Raw genomic sequence first — 24,660 nt, 5'->3', positions numbered from 1 at the left:
GAGATTAGAGGAGGTCAGAACATGTGGCCTCCTTGCCGTTTTTGCAGTTCCCTAATAAACCCCATAATCTGTGAGTTCTGTGTGGCCATTGCAGCAAATTATTGAACCCAGCAGGGAGGTGGTGGGTGCTGCGGGAGGAACGGTTGGTGAAAGGGCTGGAGGGAGGCAGCATGTCTGGCCTCACAGGAATAGGCTTGGGCTACTTATGGTGATTCTGTCTTCCTCTTGTGGGGTTAGAAGAGGTCAGAAGATATGGCCTCACTGCCCCTTTAACACCTCTCCTCTTTTATTGTCATTATCAATCTTACTAACATTTGTCTATATTTATTATTTTTTTTCAACCAGCTGTTAGTTTTGTTGATCATCTACGTATTTCTTCCTACATCTGTCATATGTTTTGATATATATTTCATCTGTTGTTTAAGCTAACACTGAATGAATTTTTAAAGACAGTAAAGCTACAAAGTGACATGGGACTTCACTTTGAAAGTTCTTTTCTTTTTTTAATATGGAGTCCAGAAAAGCTAATCAGAATCATAAAAATGTGAGAATAGAAAAGAAATAACAAGAATGACATGTGTATACACATATATATATATTGTATCGGAGTCCTTGGTAAAATGCAAATATTCAGCATTTATGAATGTCAAGATTCAAAACCAGCTTTCTGATCTAACGTGTCAGAAAGCTCCTCTGTAAATCATATACCCACAGGTCAGTGTCTTTTCTGATTATAATATAAATACTCATATATACATATCTATATGGCATAGACTGTTTTCTAAAATAATCAGTAAATTGTCCACACAGCTTAAATAAACATTCTTGTCAATAGAGCCCCATCACACATATAACTCATATTCCATGAATCTAATTACAATAAGCTTCATTTAGCTCTAAAATTCAACTGGTCATGTAATTTAACCACTGATGACTCTGAAACCATGTGAAGATTGTACAGAGCTCTAGGAATCATCATGCATACTGCTTCATTTGTCAGTAGCATCTGTAGTGATCCCCTGGATAGAAGGCTGAAAGAGCCAGATTTTGCTAAGGTAGATAGAGCATCCTGTGGTAGTTGCAAGTTCTGTGAAGTAAAGGTCAAACAATTCTTCTAGATGAGAAGAACAAGGACATCCTAAATTTGACTAAGGAATACATTTAGGTCATTAAACATTAAATATAAGCTATAACCTATTGAAATCCTTGGTTCACATATGTTTTTGCTTTTACTATATTTTAAATGTTTGATTTTCAGAAGTGTGTTTGGGAACATTTTCTGTATTATGGCTAAAATTAACATTTCATAAATACAGCGACCCACATTTTTCTATCTCTGTAAACATTGACTGAGTTCCTAGGTGGTACAAATGGTTATTGTGAAAAGCAGCTAACTGGAAGGTTGGCAGTTCAAGTCCCCTCAGACAAAAGGCCTGGTGATCTATTTCCGAAAAATCAGCCATTGAAAATCATATGGAGTGCAGTTCTCTGAGATACGTGGGGTCGCCACAAGTCAGGATCAGTTTGATAGCCATTGGTATGTTTATTTAATAAACATTGACAGAGTTTCATAGTGCACTTTTGCAAACCTTGGGAAGACTGTTTCCACTGTGCAGATAGAAAAGGTGAGGCATGAGTCTATTTCTTTGAGTTTTCCAAAGATCCTGGAATAGAAACTGATTCTGTATTCTAGCTTAAACACATCTCGTATGCATCCGTAGTCTATAGGGAGAGTCGATTGCAAAACAGTGTTGGCTTTTTGCACCACAGTCCTAACAAGGAGATCTTTGTAGAAATGTGTACACAAATAAATAGGGTATCAAGGTAGTTACTCTTGATGAATTTTCATTGGTCTAAAATGCCTTGAGTATGCTTCATGGTGAGATAGATTTGTTGGCTCCTCAAGGCCTTTCTAACAGCTATAATTTCACCCAGTGATAGATTCATAAATGAAAAATACTTAGTTTTCACGTTTCATCTTCTTTTCATTTACAGATTTATGCAGTTCGATCAGTTGTTCCCAACAAAAGCAATAATGAAATAGTCCTGGTGCTACAACAATTTGACTTCAATGTGGATAAAGCAGTACAAGCCTTCGTGGATGGTGGGTATACAATTCCTCTGAACCTGAAGATGTCAGGACTAAATACCAATATATATTTGGTATTTTTTCCTTAAATAAATTGAGTATCAATTAGTTACTAATTTTTAATTAATAACTTTAGTTCTTGTTAAAATATCCTAGGCCTTAAAAACACATTTCTACTTAGTAAGAGCAGAATTTGGAAGTTCTTTCTCTCTCCTTAAAAAACAAAACAATAAAGACTCTAGTTTCCAAAGAATACCCATCATTTCAATTTGTTATTAAACATGCTCTTTATGTGATGGTACCTTTGTGAGTGGAGGTAAATGTTCTTCTCTCTGGACTAGAACGTTTTCACACCTATTCAACGGGCATAATTCTGCTTATTTTTATGAGGACAATCCTTGAACTTGATACTTACATATTCTGAGAGGACTAGCTTATTCTTCAATAGCTTTATAATTTTGAGATTGCCTAATTAGTCAGACTATCACTTCATCTTTTCTAGCTTTAGAACTTCTTGTTTCTCAAGAAGAAATCTTTTTTTTTTTTTTTTTTTTTGAGAGTGCTTTGCTGGACATGGGCTCAGCAATTGGCCTGCACTGCTCTGGTGGCGTAGTACCTAAGGCATTTGACTGCTAACCAGAAGGCTGGCAGATCAATCCACTAGCCATTCCGCTGAAGGAAGATCAGGCAATCTACTTCTGCAAAGTTACCGCCTCGAAAACCCAAGGAGGGGTCGCTGTGAGTTGGAAACAGCTTGACAGCAGTGAGTTTGAGTTCCGTTACAACCAGCCTGTGTTGAACTGAAAAGCCAAAGGCCAAGCTTGTCACACTTCCTGTGATACTCAGGTTTCTGCCTTTGTAAGCCTTTATAAGTCTCCACAGGGGCTACTTCTCCTCACATTTAATTCTCTGCCAATAAATCCCAATAATACATGAAGAAAAAAAAAGAGAGAGAGTGCTTTGCTTGGAAATTTCACATATTCCAAAGTTTTCTCAGGAATGTATTTTCCTGTAAATTTATAGCTTAGTACATTAGGTTTCCTATAATGGTGGGAAAGCTCTCCTCTCCTAATATCAAACTAAACAAGTTCGTTTGTGAGCAAAGATTCTTCACCTACCCTTAGTTACTATTTGCCTTCTGTCCTGGTGTTAGTTTCTGTTTTGTGTCTATGGACTAAACATAATCTGACAAATGAGGGCTGAGAATGCCCAACTGCACATTTCTCAGTTAAAGTCTACTTATACTTTGTCAAGAATAGTTAATTTACGTATTTTCCTAGGAGTTTAATAATCTTAAGTTTTTACAAGTGTAATTGTATTTCAGGACAAGGCTTTGGAATCAGACAACGTGCTCATATTCCCATATCTGCAGTCAAGGTTAAGGATCCTAGTTGAATTAACAAATTATTCAAAACAGACCTTCAAGGAGGTTCATGATGCACAATTTTCTCACTGTTTTCCCCTGCTTCGTATACTAGCAAATACAGAATTTTTAGTCATAAGAAACAAAATAGCAGAGAATTGTGTATTCATCTGACTTTTCAGTGTTAGGTATAATTTGTCTCAAGAAAAAAAGTTGGAACTATGCACATCCTAGCTCAGATAAACTCTTCTTCAGCTTCCACCCACCTACGTCACTGGCATGGAGAAAAACTTTGGGAAGGGAAAAAGGTCATTATTCCTATTCCTCCTACCTCCACTTGGATTGAAGCCTAGTATGAAGATTTCCAATATAAAATGACCCTGATGAGATGCATAGATGCACAGTAACTGATTTAAATTTGTTTGTATTTAAATTCATTTGTCATCAAATTCATCTGTATTTAAATAGAGCACCTTGCTTGTCCTTCTTGAAATTTTTCCATTGTCAGTGTTAAGAACTCATGAATAAAGCTCACTGCTTGCTAAGAACCCTACATCATTTTGGTTGGGAACCAATAGTATAACTAGGAAAGCTTGTTTAAAATCCACCAAGAGCCCAAACTGAATGTTACAAGTCCTTTACCAGGCATATTGAGAGCCACTGTTTCCACATGGCTCAAAAAATCCAAGCTGTTTCAGTATAATTAAAGTTCGATAATAGTTTCAAAATTCTTTGTAAATATGGGTATTTCTTCTTCAGAATTACTCTCTAGAAGCTCATTGTCCAAATTACAAATAGAATTTATGTCAAAATGTAAAAATTAGGGGAATGAAAAAAAAAATTAGGGGAATGATTGAATATTGCCATTGAGAAAGCAATAAGCAACTCATCCCCTTTCTCTGATGTAAAGAACAGTATTTAACATTTTTGTTTTTAAATTAAATTTTGTTAAAAAAGCAGAAACATGGCTCTAAGTAAGAACTATCCTAATGATTATTAACCATCGGATTAACTTAGCAAGAAACATAATGGAAGTGACTTCCTACAGGTTTCAAAAGGAAAATACTGAGAAACATTGATTCTTTGGGAAATTAAAGGAAAGACCAGCCCAGTTAATAAAAAGTCTGAATTATAGCTTACTTTTAAGTGCAATCTTATTTTAAGTACTCACAACTCAAACAAGTCTTAAGAGAGGCATTGAGTTGGAACCTTTCAATACATAGGCATAATTAGCTTGACTAAACATTAGTCAAAGCAAGATGGCCTTCTGCTTATCTAACAGTGACAGTAGATTCAATAATTGGGATCCTACTAATTTGAACTTTGTGATAAATAAAGACCAGCCTGAAGTTTATCTTTGTTTAGCCAACACACTCCTTGTAGAGAGCTATTAGTATAATAAGATTGTATTGGGAATGCTTAAAACTGTTAAAAGAATACATTTAAACCCTCTTTTAGAAGCACCTATTTGTATGAAAACAGTTGACACACTGATTACCTGGAACTTATCATTGAAATTAGGCCCAGCCCAGTTGGAATGAATGAATGAACTTGGTTAGACTACATGGAAACATTCATTCATTTATTCATTCATTCATTTGTTATTTTTTACTTTAAGAGCTTGTTTTAACATTCAATGTTACGTGTACATGTAGTTTCACTCCCCATTTACCATGTCGAACCCTAACCCAGTCTCCTCCCCTCCGTACCCTGTAATCCTCCCCTGTGACCCTCGTATTTATGCACTCCTGTTTGCCCTGCATTTCCTCAATTTGAATGTTGGTCCTCTGGTGTCCCGTGGTCTGTTGCTCTAAGGGATGTATTACCATAGAGTGTGTGGGTGTGTCATCCTGGGTTGAGTGGTCTGCGTGTACATCTTGTTAACTATTGGGCTTAGAGCCAGCCCTTGGGAGTGCGTTTTATTCCAGGTGCAGAATGTATTCCAGGGCCACAGTATTTGGGGGTCTCACCAGATTTCATCTGACCAGTAATTCTGGTCATTTTGAGTTTTTGGATTTGTTCCACATTTTCCCTCTAACTCTATCCAGGATCTCCAGATTTGATCCTTTTACATGGAAACATTTGTTGCAAAAAATATATATATTTTTTTTTTCTTTAAAAATGTTTTATAGCTTAATCAGGTTAAACTTTTCTTCTGACTCAGTACAATTCCATATGTATATATATGAATAAGATTTGACAGAACCTGGACTAAACTTGTCAGTGATGAACTTCTTTTATTTGCAGGTAGAAGCTTTGTAAAGACCACATCCCCTCCCTGTTCATGGTGACTAGCGCAGAACTAACAGCGTATTATTTGTCCTCCTTAGAGCCCTAGAATCTGTGAGCATAATGGGTGGAGACATACAAAGAGCAGGGATGGTCCAACAGAAAACTGGCATTCATGTGGTTAATGATAGTTAAAATCCCATGTTTGCTCCAGAAGATGATAAGTATTTTTATTCATATATCAAACAGAACAATTTTAATTTTACCTATGACAATGAAGCTCTCAGAAAATTCTCAAGATATATTTCATTTTCTCTAAGACAATATAATGATAAAGAGGTAAGCTCCATGTAGTGGGGCTTATACATGGGGCTTAATATTTTGATAAAACCAAGATCATGCAGTGCATTAAATGAAAATCTGAGAAATAAAAAATGAAAATGGCATTTTTATTAAGGTAGGATGTATCAAAACAAATGAAAACGCCAAAAAGTAAAATAAAAATTGCTGCCAAGATGGAAAGACGGACATGAATTTTGTGTGGTGTTTTATTATATGAATGTGTCTTGAAGATTCTTTGTCTTTGTCTAGGCAGTGCAGTTCAAGTTCTAAAAGAATGGAATATGACAGGAAAAAAGAAGGTAAGATTAATATTGATTATAAATTAGTAACATCTTTAATGAGAGCCTTCATAGTTGCTATCATTTGAACAAGGGTGCCAATTTTGTACTTATTTCAAATATGTTAATGTGTACACCCAGAAAGCTTCCAAATTCATGACTCTTTTAAAATACCAGCCATTCTCACTACTAATACCCTTGCTTTTTCTTCATTGTTTTTAACCACCAGCTGTGCTTAACAAGCCTCAGAGGTACTTGTTGTTATTGTTGTTTTCTTTTTGAAGTATTAAGGGGGCCTCGCCAGCGAATTCAAGGGATGCAAGACATTAACTCACCTGAACATATCCTGTAGCACAGAGGAAAAAATGAAGGAATGTTTAAAGACACTTGAAAAGCTCTAAATACATTCTCACATGTTTTTCAAGCTGAAAGAATGTGTCCAAGGCTGCCTGAGATACAGTTTTGCTGAGTTCTAAGTTAGATCTTTAATAAAAAGAAGGAAACCAAAAGAAAGTACCTTAACACCATAGTAAGTAAGGGACTTATATTTTCCCTTCTTGAGAACACTGGAAGACTGCTCCTTCAGAAAAGAAGAAAGGAGATTTTGCTCAGCAGTGTTCAAATGATTTTGATTTTTTCTCTGCTCACAAAGAGCCTTGACTTCCAAGCACCTGCGGAATGCACCTTCATACTAACCAAAAACCAAATCCACTGTTATCGATTCTGACTTGCAGTGACCCCCAAAGGGTTTCCAAGGCTGTCAATCTTTACAGAAGCAGATTGCCTCATCTTTGTCCTGTGGAGCAGCTGGTAGGTTTCAACTGCCAGCGTTTGGTTAGCAGCCCAGTGTCTTAACCAAAGTGTCACCAGAGCTCCTCTGAACTCTCTCATGTCAGCACACATGCTTCCTGATCCTGCGAGCAAGCTCACTAGCTCCCACAAGCATGGCTTGCCTTTTGTTCTTGGCCTGAAGTCTGTTACATGACTGTCATAAAAAGCCTGCTTCTCTGTCAACAGTAACTGTCCCCCCCAGCCCACTCTCACCCAGGAAGGCTACGTGTTGTGGGTGTCCAAGTGTATAATATCCCAGTCTGTTCTTTCCCAGGAGGGAGAACCAAAGGCCTGAGAAAGATTTTGAACAAACAAAAAAAAAGCCATGTTACTTTCATAAAATCCTGAGATTACTAAAATTGCCAGAATCTTTCTTTCCCCTTTTTTCTCCTCTAAATTTCATGTAGAATAGTAAGAATTATGAGATTTTTTTTTTTAACCTTTGAATGCCACTATCTTTGACAGTCTCTGCTTATCTTTAATCATAGCTTCCCAGGCTTCTCTGGGAGATGGAGATGATTTGCAAGTGACTGAAGGGCAGTATTTATACTCACACAGAAACATTTCAGATGTGTGGTTTGGGTATTCAATTTCTCTGATGTGAAAAAAAGAGCAGAAAGCAGCTGCAGACACAACTCATTACTCAGTGTCACTCTCAGAAGTTCAATAAGCAACTGGTCTCCTCAGCCCAGTAGACATGGGCCTTGAAAACCGTAAGTCAATGGAACCCATGGAGAGTGGGTGCTGATAGCCCTTTCCTTCACCATTAAATGCACATCTCTTACCCAGAGCACCACTTACTTAAGGTCTGATTGTGATCTGAAAGGAAAAGACAAAGAGTAGGAGGATAATTAAGAAAGAACAGATTTTTTTGTTGTTGTTTTCACAATGTGCTTAAAGGACAAAGCCAGGGCTGATGCTCAGCTAGTACGCACAGATTCAGCAGGAGAGACAAGGTCTGTCTTGATGGGTCAGGTGTCTGTTCTGATTGGTTGAGTCCTGTACCATACTGATTGTTAAACATATTGAATATTATCCAGGTATAAAACCAAAGTCAAGTAAATCATACAACCTAATTAGAAACAACATCTTCTTACTTTTCATTACATTATGATATATTCACCATCAGGGCATTTTAGGAGAGAGACACTAAAACCCTGCCATATTATGGTAAGTGGAGTCTAAAAATTTTTAGTTGTCTAGAATGCAGGGTTGTGTTATTTCCATATAAATGAAATGCAGCCTTTTAAAGTTTTGCAGCTAGCATTGAGAGATTGAGGGTTCGTGCTGCACCATTCCAATCCAAGTAGACCCAGATCAGTTTGGCATTACCCAGTTTTCTGCTCCACTTTAAATGTTGATGGGAATGGCTATGGTCTCTGTGGTTGCCTGGGACTCTGGTTAGTGGCAGAAATTCCAGGAATCTCCTGGTTAGTTAGTGCCCATTTTATAAACCCAGTGTGGACTTTGGGGACCTACCTTCTCATTCCTCATTTAGCAAGAAGGAAATGCCTGCTTTCTCTCTCTTACCTGCTTTCCTTCAGAGATGATAGGGACGTTAGTGCTTCCCCACATCCCACCAACTCCACTTTAAGAAACTAGAGCCAACCTCCAGTGAGCAGTTAGCACAAGGTTTTACTGTATTACCATTCACGTAAGTAGAGCCTCAGTTTGTTCAAATCGTGTCTCAGCTATTTCAGCCATTCCTTGCCAGTTTTAAGAGAGCCTTTTTGTTTACGATGTTTATGATGTACAAGTTGATATGTTATTGTAGAAAGAAGATATTTAAATTCATTCAGATGGTTAATAAAGATGTAGGTGTCTTCACTCATTCTATTAAAACAGCCAGAAAACAAAAAAGATCTCAATCTTATTTTGATCTTCAAGTTTCACCTTTTATTTCAGGGATCTGAGCTTATTTATAGTATCTTCTCCTTTGTTTCTCTCCTAGAATAATAAAAGAAAAAGAAGCAAGTCCAAGCAGCACCCAGGTAACAAAGAGACTAAAGACAAAGCTGAGAGGCCAGAAGCAGTGGCCCTGCAACCCCAGCCACCACCGATACAGAACGGCCATGTACTCAGCTATGAGAAGGACAGCTCATCCACTGACTCTGCCAACGAGAAACCCATCATTCTCCCGCGCGAGAAAAAGATCTCAATACTAGAGGATCCTTCAAAGACATTTCGTGGGGTCTCAGGTCAGTAATTCTTAAATAAAATTGCTTAGGAAGCCAAAGAAGAAAAGGATGCAGAGGGAGCCCACTGTGGCAGCTGTGGCTATTTCTGATAGTGCTGGAAGTGAAGGGTGGTTTCTCTACAGTGTATGTAGACTCAGTCTCACTGAGGCCAGTAGACATCCAGGATAGTGAGGGGAAGCACACTGGGCTTTCTACTCATACACTGAGACCAAAGAATAAATGCGCATTCCAGCCCTGCACTAAGTCAGGAGATTTTTTTCTCTTAAAAACATACTCCTACTCTGTATTAAAGGAGCTCTGGTGGTGCTGTAGTTAAAGCATTGGGCTGTTAACCAGAAGGTTGGTGGTTTGAACCCACCAATTGCTCCACAGGAGGAAGATGAGACAGTCTGCTTCCATATTTAGTCTTGGAAACCTTATGAGGCAGTTCTGCTCTGTCCTATAGAGTTGCTTTGAGTCTGAATTGACTCATTGGCAATGGGTTTGGAGTGGGTAATCTGTAGTAAGAATCCCTGGTGGCACAAGAGTTAAGTGCTCAGCTCCTAACCAAAAGATTTCCCAGTGACTCACTCCATGGGAGGCTGACCTGGTGATCTGCTCTCATTCAGATTACAGGGTAGAAAACCCTAGAGAAGGTCTACACTGTCATGTGGGGGTTACTGTGAGTTGAAAATTGACTTAATAGCACTTAACTATAACAGTCTATATTTGAATCATTGGGAAAATGGAAGTTCCTGTTAAAAGAATTTCTCTTTATACCCACCTTTGCTAGCATTTACCTGGGATATGGGAGGGATAATAGGTGACAAAAGGAAATGTTATTAAGTGGTTTCTTTTTCTAAAGAGGAGACCAATTTATTTTCACCCCTGTTATTTTGTATTATGTGACAGAATGTCATCTTCCAGGGTATTAAGGTTGGGAATGTTAATTATTTATACTTTAGCAGGACAGGAATTAATCTACCAAAGCCTACTTCCTAATTAACTGTATACACTTGGGTGCAACATAGCTAGTGTTTTCATTTCTCCTTTCTGTAAAATAAGGGAATGTACAGGATTCTACTAGATCAGTGGTTCTCAACACTCTTTAAACTAATGCCTACTTTCATAACAAATCCTAAAATAAAATTTGTAGGTAACATAACCTAGCTAGAAACAGAATTTCCATCAAAGAAAGTTATAAGAAGTTCAGGAACACTAAAATAGAAGACCAAATAAAGTGGCCATATGTTCACATCCATTTATAAGGAATCACTTTGCACTTAGAAGTAAGACAGTAGTCGTCTGGAATTATGGATATTCTTTCTTTATACTTGATATTTGAAGTAAGATCCAATATAATATGAGTGTACATATACCTGTACTGTGAATAGGAACACTACAAATACAGACTGACACATGGATGTTGATAGTCAACTCAAATACCATGACTGCTAGTGTGGTTAGTGATGTGATTTTCCAAATTGTGAAGAACTCTTGGGAAAGTTCTAAACACTGTAAGTACAGTTGTCCTTTAATTAACACAGTAAGTTAATAGTAAAACTGTGCAAAAAATACATTGTGTCTATATGTGAAGATCTAGCCTCATTTAATTATGTTTTTGAATAATACTCTGAATGTCTGGGAGGACGTGAGAAAGTTCAGGATGCAGGGCAATTCTTTGTTATGCAGGACAGTCCTGTGATTGTAACTTATCTGGCACTCTCCTCCCCCCACACACATACACAGTCATTTTGATAAATTTTTTAAATGCCGCCTCAGTTTTTCAAGCTGCTTCCTAAGGGTGGTAGATGCATCAGTGAGAACTACTGCACTAGATGATTCCCAAAGTCCTTCTTATAGTTGTAAAATCCCGCCTTTACTGAATCAATGATTTAAAAAAAAAAATTAAAAAAAACTCCCTTCACATTCAAAGCACTATGCTCCATGCCACAGTAGATACAGAGAAAGATAAGGAATAGTCCAGGCCCTGAGGGAGTCGGTCACATACTAGTATCCTTGAAGAGAGGACTGTGAGTACACTGTGAATTTGGAGTTTGGGGAAGGGAGAGGCCACATTTGCCTGAGTGATCCAGAAAGATTTTATAGAGCAGTGGGTAGTGAAGGGCCAATAGACTTGAGTGGAAAGGAATTGGAAGGTTAGAAAGAAATAGGAAGAATTTTACTGAACACTCTTGTGCTTTGCACACCTACAGTGTACAAGGCAGTACTATTCTCTGAAAAACTAAAGATGAATAGACAACGGTCCCTACCCAAGAAGAGTTCAGTATAGCAGGGGAGACAGAGGTGCAAACAGAAATTGCATGGTGACACATATGAAATCCAGGATGCAGTGAGCCTTACATAAGTAACACACTAGGAACTTCCTCAACTGTCCACTAAGCCCTACTTTTCTTTCATAAACACATTTCTAACAACTGCATTAATAATGAGGGCTGTAATTCAGATTAATCCTTACTACATGGTGGTTTCTTAAAGCCAAACAAACAATGACAGTAACAAAAATAACCCATTTCCATTTTGAAAGTGAATTCCCCAGGAATTTTTTAATTCAATTTTTATTATACCTCCAGTTTCAGGAATCTTTTGATTTATAGCCAGGGCAGGAGAAAAAAATTAAATAATCGAGTGGCAGATTCCCAATTTTAGTTGTTATTGCTTTCACATGAATTACTTTCACAATCTAATTACTCAAGTTGTTGTTTTGATATCAATCATAAACTAAAAGCCTAGCCCATGTATTTGTTCATTTGCTTATAATTTATACCTTCTTCCTAAAACAATTTCAGTAACTCCATCAAATATGTGACATTACAGCAAATGCAACACAGAAGTACTTCACTTCACAATAGATAGCTGCCTTGAAAATTAAGTACCCATCAGGGGAGTTCTCCATGCAAGGGGGCTTTTGTAAACACTAACATGAAACTCTTTCTGAAAAATCCTTTGTTGTCCAAAGAGCCATTACAGTATCCCTTCAGTTTTGTAAGCTTAGCATAAAGGCATTGAGCTTTGTCAGTATTATTTGTTAATGTTATTGATTCATTTCAAATCTCGTTCATGTAAATTTTTCTGTTAAAGAATAAATGGTGGTACTAGAAAGTTATTAGATATATTTTGCTGAAGGAAATGAATCCTCCTGGTTGACCATTAACTTCATTAGCAGCTCACTTATCATAATCATAAATTTTAAAATGAGTTTGTAACTAGTAACAACAAAATTAGGTTTTTCCTTCCCAAAGACAATAAAGGTTCATCAGGAAGGTCAGATTTCTGGCTGTCAAGTATCTTTAAAATGCTTGTTTGAGCTGTTGGAAATCCTGAGACCTCTAATAGCTATTTCACAAAGAAGTGTCAGGCCTTAGACCTTCTGCACCTCATTTTGAGTAGAACATGGAACTAGAACGGATGGGAGTGACCCTTCAGCCTCTCCCTGCATTTTATAGCTCAAGAAACCAAGGGGTAATAGTTATAACTCTTTAGTGACAGAGTTGAGAAGATAACCCACACCCCTGGATCAACTCTCTTTGGTTTAGAAAAGCCTGACTCAAATACAAACTTTTATGCATACATTGAGAATTACTGCTACAACCATGGGCTCTTTAACTTGTAAAAAATATATAATTGAAAATTAGGGGGAAAAAATGCAGTATAATGGTATTCTGTACTTGAGTGTGTTCACAGTGTGAACCTAAAAGAAATCTCTGGTCTACCGGTGTTGAAGCATTTATCAAGCTTTCCACTAATGAAACTGGCTCAAGAAAGTGCTCTGAATGCCCAGCCAGGCAGCAGGCTGTGAACATGTGTGGCACATGTTTTATCTTTTTATAATACCTTGACATTCAGGATCTTTCTTTTAAATGTCTTAAACAGAATCATTTTCTGGTAGGGGAAGAGTAGTTTTAAGATATATGCAGGTGGCTCAGGGGTGTTAGTGTGACTTCCTACATGAAAAATAACCACCAAAGACATCACCATCCAGGCTGTAAATATAGCACTGTCAAGTGGGACAAGGCTGCATGTCAGCATGTAGCTTAGAGTTTGGGAGTTTCGTTTAAACTTAGTACAAAATAATTTCTTTAAGCCTTGGAGTGGTTTTTCTTTTATTTCAGTATTTTTAATAACAGCCCAAATTAGATTTTTTATATAATATAATCAAGATCATTCTGGATACAAGCACAAAGTTAGACCAGGAGTAGATCAAGATTTATTTTTACCAAATACAATGCCAAGGATAATTTTTATTGCTAAGGCTCCATCTAAATGTCTAGTGCAAATTATGACCTTCCAAAAACCAAAAACAAAACTCACTGCCATGGAGTTGATTCCAACTCATAGCGACCCCCTCCTTGAGTTTCTGAGGTGGTATATCCATGGAAGTAGATTGCCTAGTCTTCCTTCTGAGGAGTGGCTGGTGGGTTTGAACCACTAGTGTTCTGGTTAGCAGTCAAGTGCCTTAGACACTACGCCACCAGAGCTTGGCCTAGTCAAGTTGACACATAACCCCAACTATCACAGGTTCCATGCACCTTATTTGCATGATCCTGCCCAATCATTGTGTGGGAGCCACAAAGACTATAATGCCTAAACCAAACTCACTGCTGTTGAGTCGGCTCAGACTCATAGCGACCCTCCTTGGGTTTCCGAGGCGGTATCTCTATGGAAGTAAATTGCCCAGTCTTCCTTCTGAGGAGTGGCTATTGGGTTTGAACCACCAACCTTCTGGTTAGCAGTAGGCGTCAATTTTCTTAAATCTGTTTTCTGCTCTATGTATCTCATGCACAGCTACCACCTATCTGTCAGCAGAGGCTTGTGTACACTATGAGGCTGAATAGGTTTCAGTGGAGCTTCTAGACTAAGACTAAGAAGAAAGGCCTGGCAAACTACTTCTGAAAATCAGCCTATTCAAACCCTGTGGATGGATTACAGTGATCTGCTTCATAGTGGATTATGGGGATGACACATGACTAGCAGCATTTCATTCCATTGTACACAAGTTCACCATGTGTTGCCGTGGTTTGCTGAAGTATATAGGTGTTTATCTCACTATAGGGAGCTCTGGTAGCATAGTGGCTAAGACACTTGCCTGCTAACCAGATGGCTGGTGGTTCAAACCCACCAGCCACTCCTCGGAAGAAAGGTTGGGCAATCCTACTTCCGTAGTGATACTGCCTCGGAAACCCAAGGAGGGGTCGCTATGAGTTGGGTTTGACTCGACGGCACATAACAACAACAACAACAATCTCACTATAAACAAGGACAGGAATTCTGATTCCTCTACTGTCTTTCTCCCATTGGACACAATTCTCATTGAATAGGAAAGGAGCAGGATTGTGGGCCACGAAGGTCTTCACTGAGATGAACTTTGGGGTGGGGTTTCCACTTGTCTTCAAGTCCTCTTGCTGGCCCCAGCAGACTTTCTTTATGATTCCTTCATCTTGTAAAGGATCCTGGGAAGCTAGATCTTCTCTTACCTGTTATTTTTCTCAAACAGAAGGTGCCGTGCTATGTTTGCTGACCTCTACTAACCTGGCTTCACAGTCTGCCCTTTACATAGAACAGAACCAGCCCTGTCGTTTCACCTTTGCGATGCAGATTTTATGTTTCAGCATGACACTGCCACAGAACTGCCTTCTCATTCTAAAATTGAAGTATACCAAAAGTGAGAGAAAGAGTCTTGTCATTTTAGAATGTTGGCTGCTTGTCCCTCATTTGTTCATTTGTGTTTCCGGTACAAAAACCCCACCAGACTCTCATGGTATTTTTATAGTATGAGGTTCCCTACAGGGTTTCCAAGGAGCTTTTTTATGCTGCTATTGCCATAGCTTCAAGATTATCTCCCCTGCTTCTCTAAGCCTTATATTGGACTGGAGGATTAGAAAAGATCAACAAGAAGAAAGCAGCTAGCTTAGAACTTTAGTTGTTGTTATGTACTGTTGGGTCGGACCCGACCCATAGCGACCTCTCCTTGGGTTTCTGAGGAGGTATCACTACAGAAGTAGATTGCCCAACCTTCCTTCCGAGGAGTGGCTGGTGGGTTTGAACTGCCAACCTTCTGGTTAGCAGTCAAGTGCCTTAGGCACTGTGCTACCAGAGCTCCCTACAAGGTTGTAGTGAGCAGCAAATGAGATATGTAAAGTGATTGGCACAGACAGCATCAGGCACATAGGAAACCCTCAAATCATGTATTTGTCCATTCAGTAAATATTTTTAAGCATGTAAATGTGCCAGGAATTCTTCTAGGGGACATGAACAATACAGCAAGGCTTTTTTCCCTATGGAGTTTATATTCAACTTTGGATACGTGGGGAGGGGATGTATAATAAGCAAGAATATAACTGAGTTATCAAGATAATTATAGATCATAATAAGTGTTGTGAAGGCAGCAAGTAGAGAAGTGGCCTGGGAAGGAGGACGGGGGGTGCAGGACCTTCAGGTGAGGTCATAAATGTGACACAGGTCTCTGAAGAGGAGACATTTAAACTGAGACCCAGATACTTTGATTCAGGTCTTTCCACAGCAGGTAATGATGGTCTGGACAAGGCAATGTTTTATTTGAACTTTGAATAAGGACCTCAGGTAATGCCCTTGGAGAGTTACAACCACCAAACTATTTTTCAATCAAAGATATACTACTTTATTAATATGTACAGTTTACATTAAGTACATTATATGAGCATCCATTTTAAAAGTTGATATTTTAAAACACAGAATGTACAATTTATCATTATTCATGTTCCTCCTTAATTATCGTTTTAACAGCTAACTACTTGGTCTTAGATCCGACTTACAGGCTTGTGTTGTTTGATCTTAATCTTAGCTTCAAGCAGTACTGTCCATTCAGTAAATATTTTTAAGCATGTAATTGGGGACATGAACAATACAGCAAGGCTTTTTTCCCTATGGAGAAAGTAATTCTGAATTGTTTGAAGTAGTAATAAAGAGGCCTAGATTACATTCTCATTGACTTGGAGCCTTGCTTCCTTTCCCTGTGTATGAGAAAGCAGGAGACAGAGGCAGGCTGTAGTGACACGAGGGTGCAGGAAACATTAAACCCCTCAGGTATTTTCCTGTCACCTGGATAACATGAAACCCAGAGCCCCTTCTCTTCTCGTTCTCATTTGAAAACCACTGCCACACTGCAATAAAAACTACTCATCTCTGACTGGTTGATGCCTTCATAAAACTTCCCTTATCCATGTGATTTCAGTTACGAACAGACTTAATTAAATGGAATGTACCGCTTAAAGGAACAAAAGACTTAAACAAATTTTTTTTTTTTAAGATTTTGAACAAAGATTTAAATGGCTCTATTAAAATGTGATAAGAATTATGCCTATTTTTCAGGGAAATAAGACAGTGAGACCAGTCAAGTTAGCATGCAAACCTCATGTCATTGACAGCCTAATTCATTTACTTTATTATCTATTATCTTTCAATATAAATAAACCTGTAAAGTTAATAAGACATATGAGACCTCATCAAACAATGTAAACAAAACTAGGAGATTTGTTTCTAGTTGGTAAGTCGCCAGCTTCATGCCCTCTGAGCTGATCAAGTTTCATAGAACTTGAATGAAATCATAAAGTCCTCTTGTATTTGATAAAGAAGTTATTGAAAAGGTAGAACTGACATGATGTCTGCTGAATGAACCTATTTGTTTTGATCTCTGTTCCAAAGTTATTGGCTCCTCTGAATATCTGTTAATTACCCTGTCATGTAGAGATAGAAGAATGATGAAATGAATGTGAATCAAGGTGAATAATAATTGTAATGTGAAAAGGATTTTTTTGAACCTTCATCACTAGATCATTATTCTATAACATCTTCAGCGAGTTCTTTTTACTCACATTTCCTTGCCTCTATTTCACTCATCAACCTATCTTTTAGAATTTGCAGCCCCATACTCCAAAGAAACAGCTCTCAGTAAGTTTATCAGTGGTCTCCGTGTCACTGAATCTTGTAGACATTTTTTTTAATCCTTATTTTAACTCTTCCTTTCAGCAGCATGCAGTTGTTGAGCACTGTCTTCTTAACCACTCTACCTTGACCCTTTGTTCTCTGTGACACTAACACTCTTCTGATTCTCCTCCTATGTTTATTGCTTCTGTTTCTTTTGAGGGGTTATACTTCTATACCTGGCTGTTAAATGTTGGAGTTCTTCAAGGCTTAATTGATCGCAAATCCTCTCTTATATAAAAACTGTACTCTTTCCTTAGATCATTTCAACCATACCTTTGCTTTAATTATGTAAGATGGTTCACAAACTCATCTTTCCAGTCCTGGCTACTCTGTGAATGCCAGACTCTTACTTGACCTTTTTACTTTGACTTTTCAAAGCACCTCAAACAACACTCAAAACAAACTCATGATCTCCCCTCCTAGCCTTGGCTCTCTTGTAGTATTCCTCATCTTAGTGCACCATCTATCCAGTTGTGCAAGCTGGAAATCTGGGCATAAATCATAATATTTCCCTCTTTCTCACCCCCCTGTATCCAATTCATCACCAAGTCCTGTTGGTTTTCATTTATAAATATTCCTACAGTCTATCCATTTCTCAATGCCTCTCCCTGTGCCTTCCTACCAAAACTACCATCCTCTCTTGCCTGCTACAGTGGTCAACTCATTAATCTTCCTGCATTTACTCATGTTCCCCTATAAATCATTCTCTATCTTATAATCTTTTCAAAACAAAAATCTTATCTCTTAGGATAAAGACCAAAACTCTTAACCTGTTCTACAGATCCAGCATTCTCGGCTCCTGTGCCCTTCTCCAGCCTCCTTGCATGGCATCCCCCTTTTTGCTGTCTCAACACCAGCCACACTGGTCTCCTTTCAGTCCCTCATACCACCAGGAATATCAGTTAGGTTCAAGTCAGGAGATAGAAACCACATGGGTTTTGAATAGGAGAAACATAATATAAAGAATTTCTAACTGAAATAGTAGAAGATAGTTCACTACTAAAAGGGGTAAATGAGGACTCAGGGATCTACAAGTAGCAAGAGAGCAGCAACTATCTTGTAGGCTAAGGAAGACAGCATTATCAAAAGCTAAGAACTGGGAGAGGTGCCTGCCCCAAGACGGAGATTCTGACCGCTTCAGAGATGTTATGGCTACCATAGGAACATGTACCTCTGTGGGGTTGAAGAAACTTGTCAACGGGCATGGACTGAGCTATAGAAGAGGCCCACCATTGCCAGTCATTTCTTCCATTTTCTTTAGCTACTCTCTGCTCAAGGGTAAGTTTCAGAGTCTCTTCTGACATCCATTTTGGTCTTTTCTTCCTTTCTCATCTTTTTAATGACCTCTTGCTTGCTTCATGATGTTATTGATGTCATCCCACAATTCTTCTGGTTTTTGGTCATTGGTGTTCAGTGCATCAAATCTATTCTTTAAATGGTCGTTAAATTCAGGAGGGATATATTCAAGGTCATATTTTGGCTCTCATGGACTTGTCTTAATTGTCTTCAACTTCAAGTTGAACTTACATATAAGCAGTTGATGGTCTGTTCCACAATCAGCTCCTGGCCTAAAGCAAATGTGTCGTTTGAGGTGCTTTTAAATGTCAGAGTAAAAAGGTCAAGTAAGAGTCTGGCATTCACAGAGTAGCCAGGACTGGAAAGATGAGTTTGTGAGCCATCTTACATAATTAAAACAAAGGTATAGTTGAAATGATCTAAGGAAAGAGTACAGCTTTTATATAAGAGAGGATTTGTGATCAACTAAGCGTAGCTAAAGCAAATGGAAGAAATGACAAGATGAAAGAGATGAACAGAAGATTTCCAAGAGCAGCTTGAGTGGACAAAGCCAATTACTATAATGAAATGTGCAAAGACCTGAAGTTAGAAAACCAAAAGGGAAGAACACGTTTGGCATTTCTCAAGCTGAAAGAACTGAGGAAAAAATTTAAGCCTCAAGATGAAATACTGAAAGATTCTATGGGCAATATATTAAATGATGCAGGAAACATCAAAAGAAGATGGAAGGAATACACAGAGTCACTGTACCAAAAAGACCTGTCCAATCTTCACCCATTTCAGGAGGTGGCATATGAGCAAGAACCATTTGTATTAAAAGAAGAAGTCAAAGCTGCACTAAAGGAATTGGCGAAGAACAAGGCTCTAGGAATTGAAGGAATACCCATTGAGATGTTTCAACAAACGGATGCCCTGCTTGGAGGAACTTACTCAGCTATGTCAAGAGATTTGGAAGATAGCTACCTGGCCAACTGACCGGAAGAAATCCATATTTGTACCCATTCCAACGAAAGGTGATCCCACAGAATGTGGAAATTATTCAACAATATCATTAATATCACATGCAAGTAAAATCATGCAGAGAATAATTCAAAAATGGTTGCAGCAGTATATTGACAGAGAACTTCCAGAAATGCAAGCTGGTTTCAGGAGAGGACATGGAACAAGGGATGTCATTGCTGACGTCAGATGGATCTTGGCTCAAAGCAAAGAATACAAGAAAGATGTTTACGTGTGTTTCATGGACTATGCAAAAGCATTTGATTGTGTGGATCATAAGAAATTACGGATCTCATGGAGAAGAATGGGAATTCCAGAACACTTGATTGTATTCATGAGGAACCTGTACATAGACCAAGAGGCTGCCATTCAAACAGAACAAGGGAACACTGCATGGTTTAAAATCAAGAAGGGAGTGCATCAGAGTTGTATCCTTTCACCATACTTGTTCAATCTGTATGCTGAGCAGATAATCTGAGAAGCTGGACTATATGAATTAGAACAGGGCATCAGGATTGGAGGAAGAATCATTAACAACCTGCAATACACTGATGACACAACTTTGCTTGCTGAAAGCGAAGATGACTTGAGGCACTTACTAATGAAGATTGAATAATGCAGTCTACAGTATGGATTACATCTCAATATAAAGAAAACAAAATTCCTCACAACTGGTCCAAGAAACAGCATCACGATAAATGGTGAAAAGATTGAAGTTGTCAGAGATTTCACATCGCTTGGTTCTATAATCGACACCAATGGAAGCAGCAGTCAGGACATCTGATGACATGTAGCACTGGACAAATCAGCTGCAGAGGACCTCTTTCAGGTGCTGAAGAACGAAGATGTCTCCTTGAGGACTAAAGTGTGCCTGACCCAAATTATGGTATTTTCAGTTGCCTCATATGTATGTGAGAGCTGGACAATGAATAAGGAAGACCGAAAAAGAGTTGATGCTTTTGAGTTACGGTATTGGTGAAGAATGCTGAAAGTACCATGGACTGCTAAAAGAACTAACATCTGTCCTGGAGAATGTGCAGCTGGAATGCTTCTTGGAAGTGAGAATGGCCAGACTTCATTTCATCTACTTTGGTCATGTTGTCAGAAGGGACCATTCCCTGAAGAAGGATGTCATGCTTGGTAAGGTGCAGGGTCGACGAAAGAGGGGAAGGCCCTCAACATGATGGATTGACACAGTGGCTGCAGCAATGGGCTCAAGTATAGCAAGGATCATGGAACTGGCACGGGACTGGGCAGTATTTTGTTCTGCTTTGCATAGGGTCACTTTGAGTCGGAGATGATTCAACAGCACCTAACAACAACACAACAACACCCTTGCCAAGGGTGTGGATAGACTAGAGTGGATCAAAACTACTGCCAGTGGGGAGGGCATGGCATGGGGGTGTAGCTGGAGCTCTTCTGCATGGCTTCTGGGTTCCTCTTATCCTGAGAAGTAATTAGAGGACCAGAACCCAGAAGAGCAATGTATTCCTGTCCTTAGTGCCTCGCAGGATTGCCCTTTACTGATGAAGCTAACGTTCTGCGAGCTGGCAGAAGAGAATTGTTTACAGGGTCCAGCTGCAGTGTCACAAGGTAGGGCTAAGAAGTTTGGATTTGGAGCTGAGATAATAACTTGATAACGGGCACACCAGGCTTCCTCTGCTTCAAATGCTGTCTTCTCTGCCTGGAATGCCCTTTCCTGTTCTCTTCTCCTGAGTTTTCTAACTGATCTTTCAGATCTCAGCTTAGGTATTGCTTTCTCAGGGAATTCTTTCTTAATATCTCTAAGATATAAATGTGCCAGTTAAAGATTTCAGAATACTTTGTGCTTTCTTTTTTTGTTTCTCTCTCCTTTATTTTTGTTTCATTTACCCTCCCTTCCCCTTCAACCCCTGGTAACAATCAAAGAATATTCCTTTTTGTGTGAAACTCTTTGCTTGACTTTTTATAATAGTGTGGTCACATACAATATTTGTCCTTTTGTTATTGACTAATTTCATTTACCATAATGCCTTCTAAGTTCATCCATGTTATAAAGTATTTCACAGATTCGTCATTGTTCTTTAACATTGTGTAGTTTTCTGTTGCTTGTATGTACCATAGTTTGTTGATCCATTCCTCTGTTGGTGGGCATTTAGTTGTTTCCGTCTTTTCACTATTGTGAATAGTGCTGTGATGCACATGAATATGCATTTATCTGTTTGTGTCATGGATCTTATTTCTTTAGCATATATACCTACTAGTGGGATTGCTGGATCATATGGTATTTCTATTTCTAGCTTTTTAAGGAAGCACCGTACCATTTTCCACAGTGGTTGCACCATTTTACAGTCCTACCAGTAATGTATGAGGGTTCTAGTCTCTCCACACCCTCACCAGCATTTGCTGTTTTTTGGAACTGTGCTATTAATACTTGGGTGAGATGATATCTCACTGTTGTTTTCATTTACTTCTCTCTAATGGCTAATAATAGCAAGTATTCATATGTTTGTTAATGTCTTCTTTGATGAAGTGTCTGTTCATGTCCTCTCCCCATTTTTTAATTGGATTATTTGTCTTTCTGTTGTTAAGGTGTTGAAGTTTTCTATAAATTTTAGAAATTATCCCCTTATCCAATATGTTGTTGCCAATTTTTTTTCTAGTCTGTGAGTTCTCTTTTCATTCTTTTGATGAAATCTTTTTCTGTCCATAAGTATCTAATTTTTAAGAAGTCCCAGACACTTTATACTTTCATAACACTAAATCACAGTTGCAATTTGACATTTGTTCATGTGATAGTTTGATTAATACAATTCCCTATTAGACTGTAAGTTCTATAAAGGTAGGGACTATGTCTGTCTTTGATCTCTATTGTATTTCTAGTGCCTAGGACCATAATTGAAAATTATAGATACTTAAATATTTCTTTATCTGGAAGGACAAGCCTTTCCCATAGTCCCTACTGAATTTTTAATAATAAAATACATGGGGGAGCTTAGGTTAATTAGATTTTTAAAAATCATGGTGTTGATTTTTAAAGATAATTATGGAGTTTTGGATTCCTGGTTTTTAAAGGACTTTATAACAATTGAGGAAATTTGAAAAACATAGGAGAGTTGAAGGAAGAAAATGAAACATTCCTTCCTCTCCAGGACATTCACTGTTAATTTTCATTTCAGAAATTTTTAAATGCACAGATATATAGGATTTTTTTTTGCTCAAAATCCTATTACAGGCAGTCCTCATTCTTGACTCTGTCTTTAAGTCAAGTTTTATGTAAGTCAAACTTTATGTAAAGGTGCAGTTTATATCTAATGTGAGTTAGTCAAATATTTGTCTTAGTATATAGTATATAGTGTACTTTTCTATGCATAAAAAACATTAAAGAAATACTTCCCAATACACTAAAATATTTTTAAGATAATAATACAATATAATAATAATGTGTTGATTGTTGCAAAGTAGCTCTGTTTGTTAATATGAAATGTTGTATGCACCTTGAATTTTTAATATGACAGGTTTTACGGGGGTTGGTTTGTAACTACAGGTTGTGCATAAGTCAGATATTCCCAACCCTGGGACTACCTGTATACATTGTGAACTTTGTGTTCTTTTTTTACTTAATATGCCATTGTGAACATTATGTCATATCATTGATTTTAATGGTTACATTTTATTTTTACAAATTGGCCATATTTCTTTTAACTATTCCTAAACTATTTTTCATGTGGGTATTTCCATTAGCTTGTTATTATAAACAATATTATAGTGATCATCCTTGTGTATAAATCTTAAGAATAACTATTATTATTTCTTTGGCATATATTCTTTTTTAAAAAATTGTGATTGTAATTTGGGTGAAAGTTTACAGAGCAAATTCATTTTCCATACAGCATTTCATACACATTTTGTTTCATGATGTTGACTGCAATTCCCCACAGTGTAACAGATTTCTTACCACTTCCTCCCCATAGTTACCTCTTCCCTGTATCCTTCCCCCATGAACTTCCACCCCCCAAGCTATCTCCCTGTGCAAACACTGCCCTTCTGGAGATGATAACATGACTCGTAAACAAAATGAGTTTGACACAGAAAATTATATGGAACAAAGAAATCAGCAACACCACACACACACACAAAAAAAAAACACATTAACAAAATGACATCAATAAATTCATGCTTGTCAATAATTACATTGAGTGTAAACAAATTAAATGCACCACTTGAGACAGTTCCAGACTGGATAAGAAAATATGACCTCTCAATATGCTGTCTACAAGAGACTCAACTTAGACACAAAGACAAAAATAGACTAAAAATCAGAGGTTGGAAAACGATATACCAAGCAAATGGCAACCAAAAGGGAGCAGGAGTGGCAATATTAATATCTGATAAAATAGATTTTAGCACAAAAACAATCATACGAGATAAGGAAGGACATTATATCATGATTAAAGGATCAGTTGAACAAGAGGACATAACCACAATAAATATCTACATACTCAATGAAAGAACCCTAAAATACATAAAGCAGACTTGAACAGAATTGAAAAGACAAATAGTAGATGACTCCACTGTAATAAGAGGAGACTTTAATATACCGCTTTCAATAAAAGATAGAACAATTGGAAAGAAATTCAGCAAAGATGCAGAAGAACTAAACAATACAATCAACCAACCTGACCTTATAGACATCTACCGAGCACTTCACCCAACAACAGCAAAATATACATTCTTTTCCAGCACACATAGAACATTCTCCAGTATAGACCATATGTTAGAAAACAAAGCAATCCTCAATAAATTTAAAAACATTGAAATACTGCAAAGCATCTTCTCAGATCACAAAGCTATAAAATTAGAAATCAACACTAGGAAGACCAGTGGAAAAAGAGCAAACACATGGAAACTGAATAACACCTTCCTCAAAAACAACTGGATAATAGAAGAAATAAAAAATGAAAAAAAAAAATGAATGAGAATGAAAACATACCAAAATCTCTGGGATGCAGCAAAAGCAGTGATCAGAGGGCAGTTTATAGCAATAAAGGCACACATCAAAAAAGAAGAAAGATCATGGATAGGAAGACTGAA

At 37.8% G+C, this 24,660-nt stretch overlaps 1 protein-coding gene across 1 annotated transcript in view; it reads left to right on the top strand.

The window, feature by feature from the left end:
* The window catches only part of SPATS2L (spermatogenesis associated serine rich 2 like), a 120,077-nt gene that overhangs the window by 39,698 nt on the left and 55,719 nt on the right, over nt 1-24,660 (top strand). The window contains exons 2-4 of the mRNA XM_007935299.2: nt 1,996-2,104; nt 6,273-6,322; nt 9,084-9,330. Coding sequence (XP_007933490.1) covers nt 1,996-2,104; nt 6,273-6,322; nt 9,084-9,330 — 406 coding nt within the window. The remainder of the gene's footprint in view (nt 1-1,995; nt 2,105-6,272; nt 6,323-9,083; nt 9,331-24,660) is intronic.

The sequence above is a fragment of the Orycteropus afer genome, unplaced genomic scaffold (genome assembly GCF_000298275.1).
Source record: "Orycteropus afer afer isolate SDZICR_OR568_19922 unplaced genomic scaffold, OryAfe1.0 scaffold00002, whole genome shotgun sequence".
In the NCBI taxonomy this organism is placed as follows: Eukaryota; Metazoa; Chordata; class Mammalia; order Tubulidentata; family Orycteropodidae; genus Orycteropus; species Orycteropus afer.
Note: the sequence above shows the minus strand (reverse complement) of the source record. Positions and strands in the feature narration are given on the sequence as shown.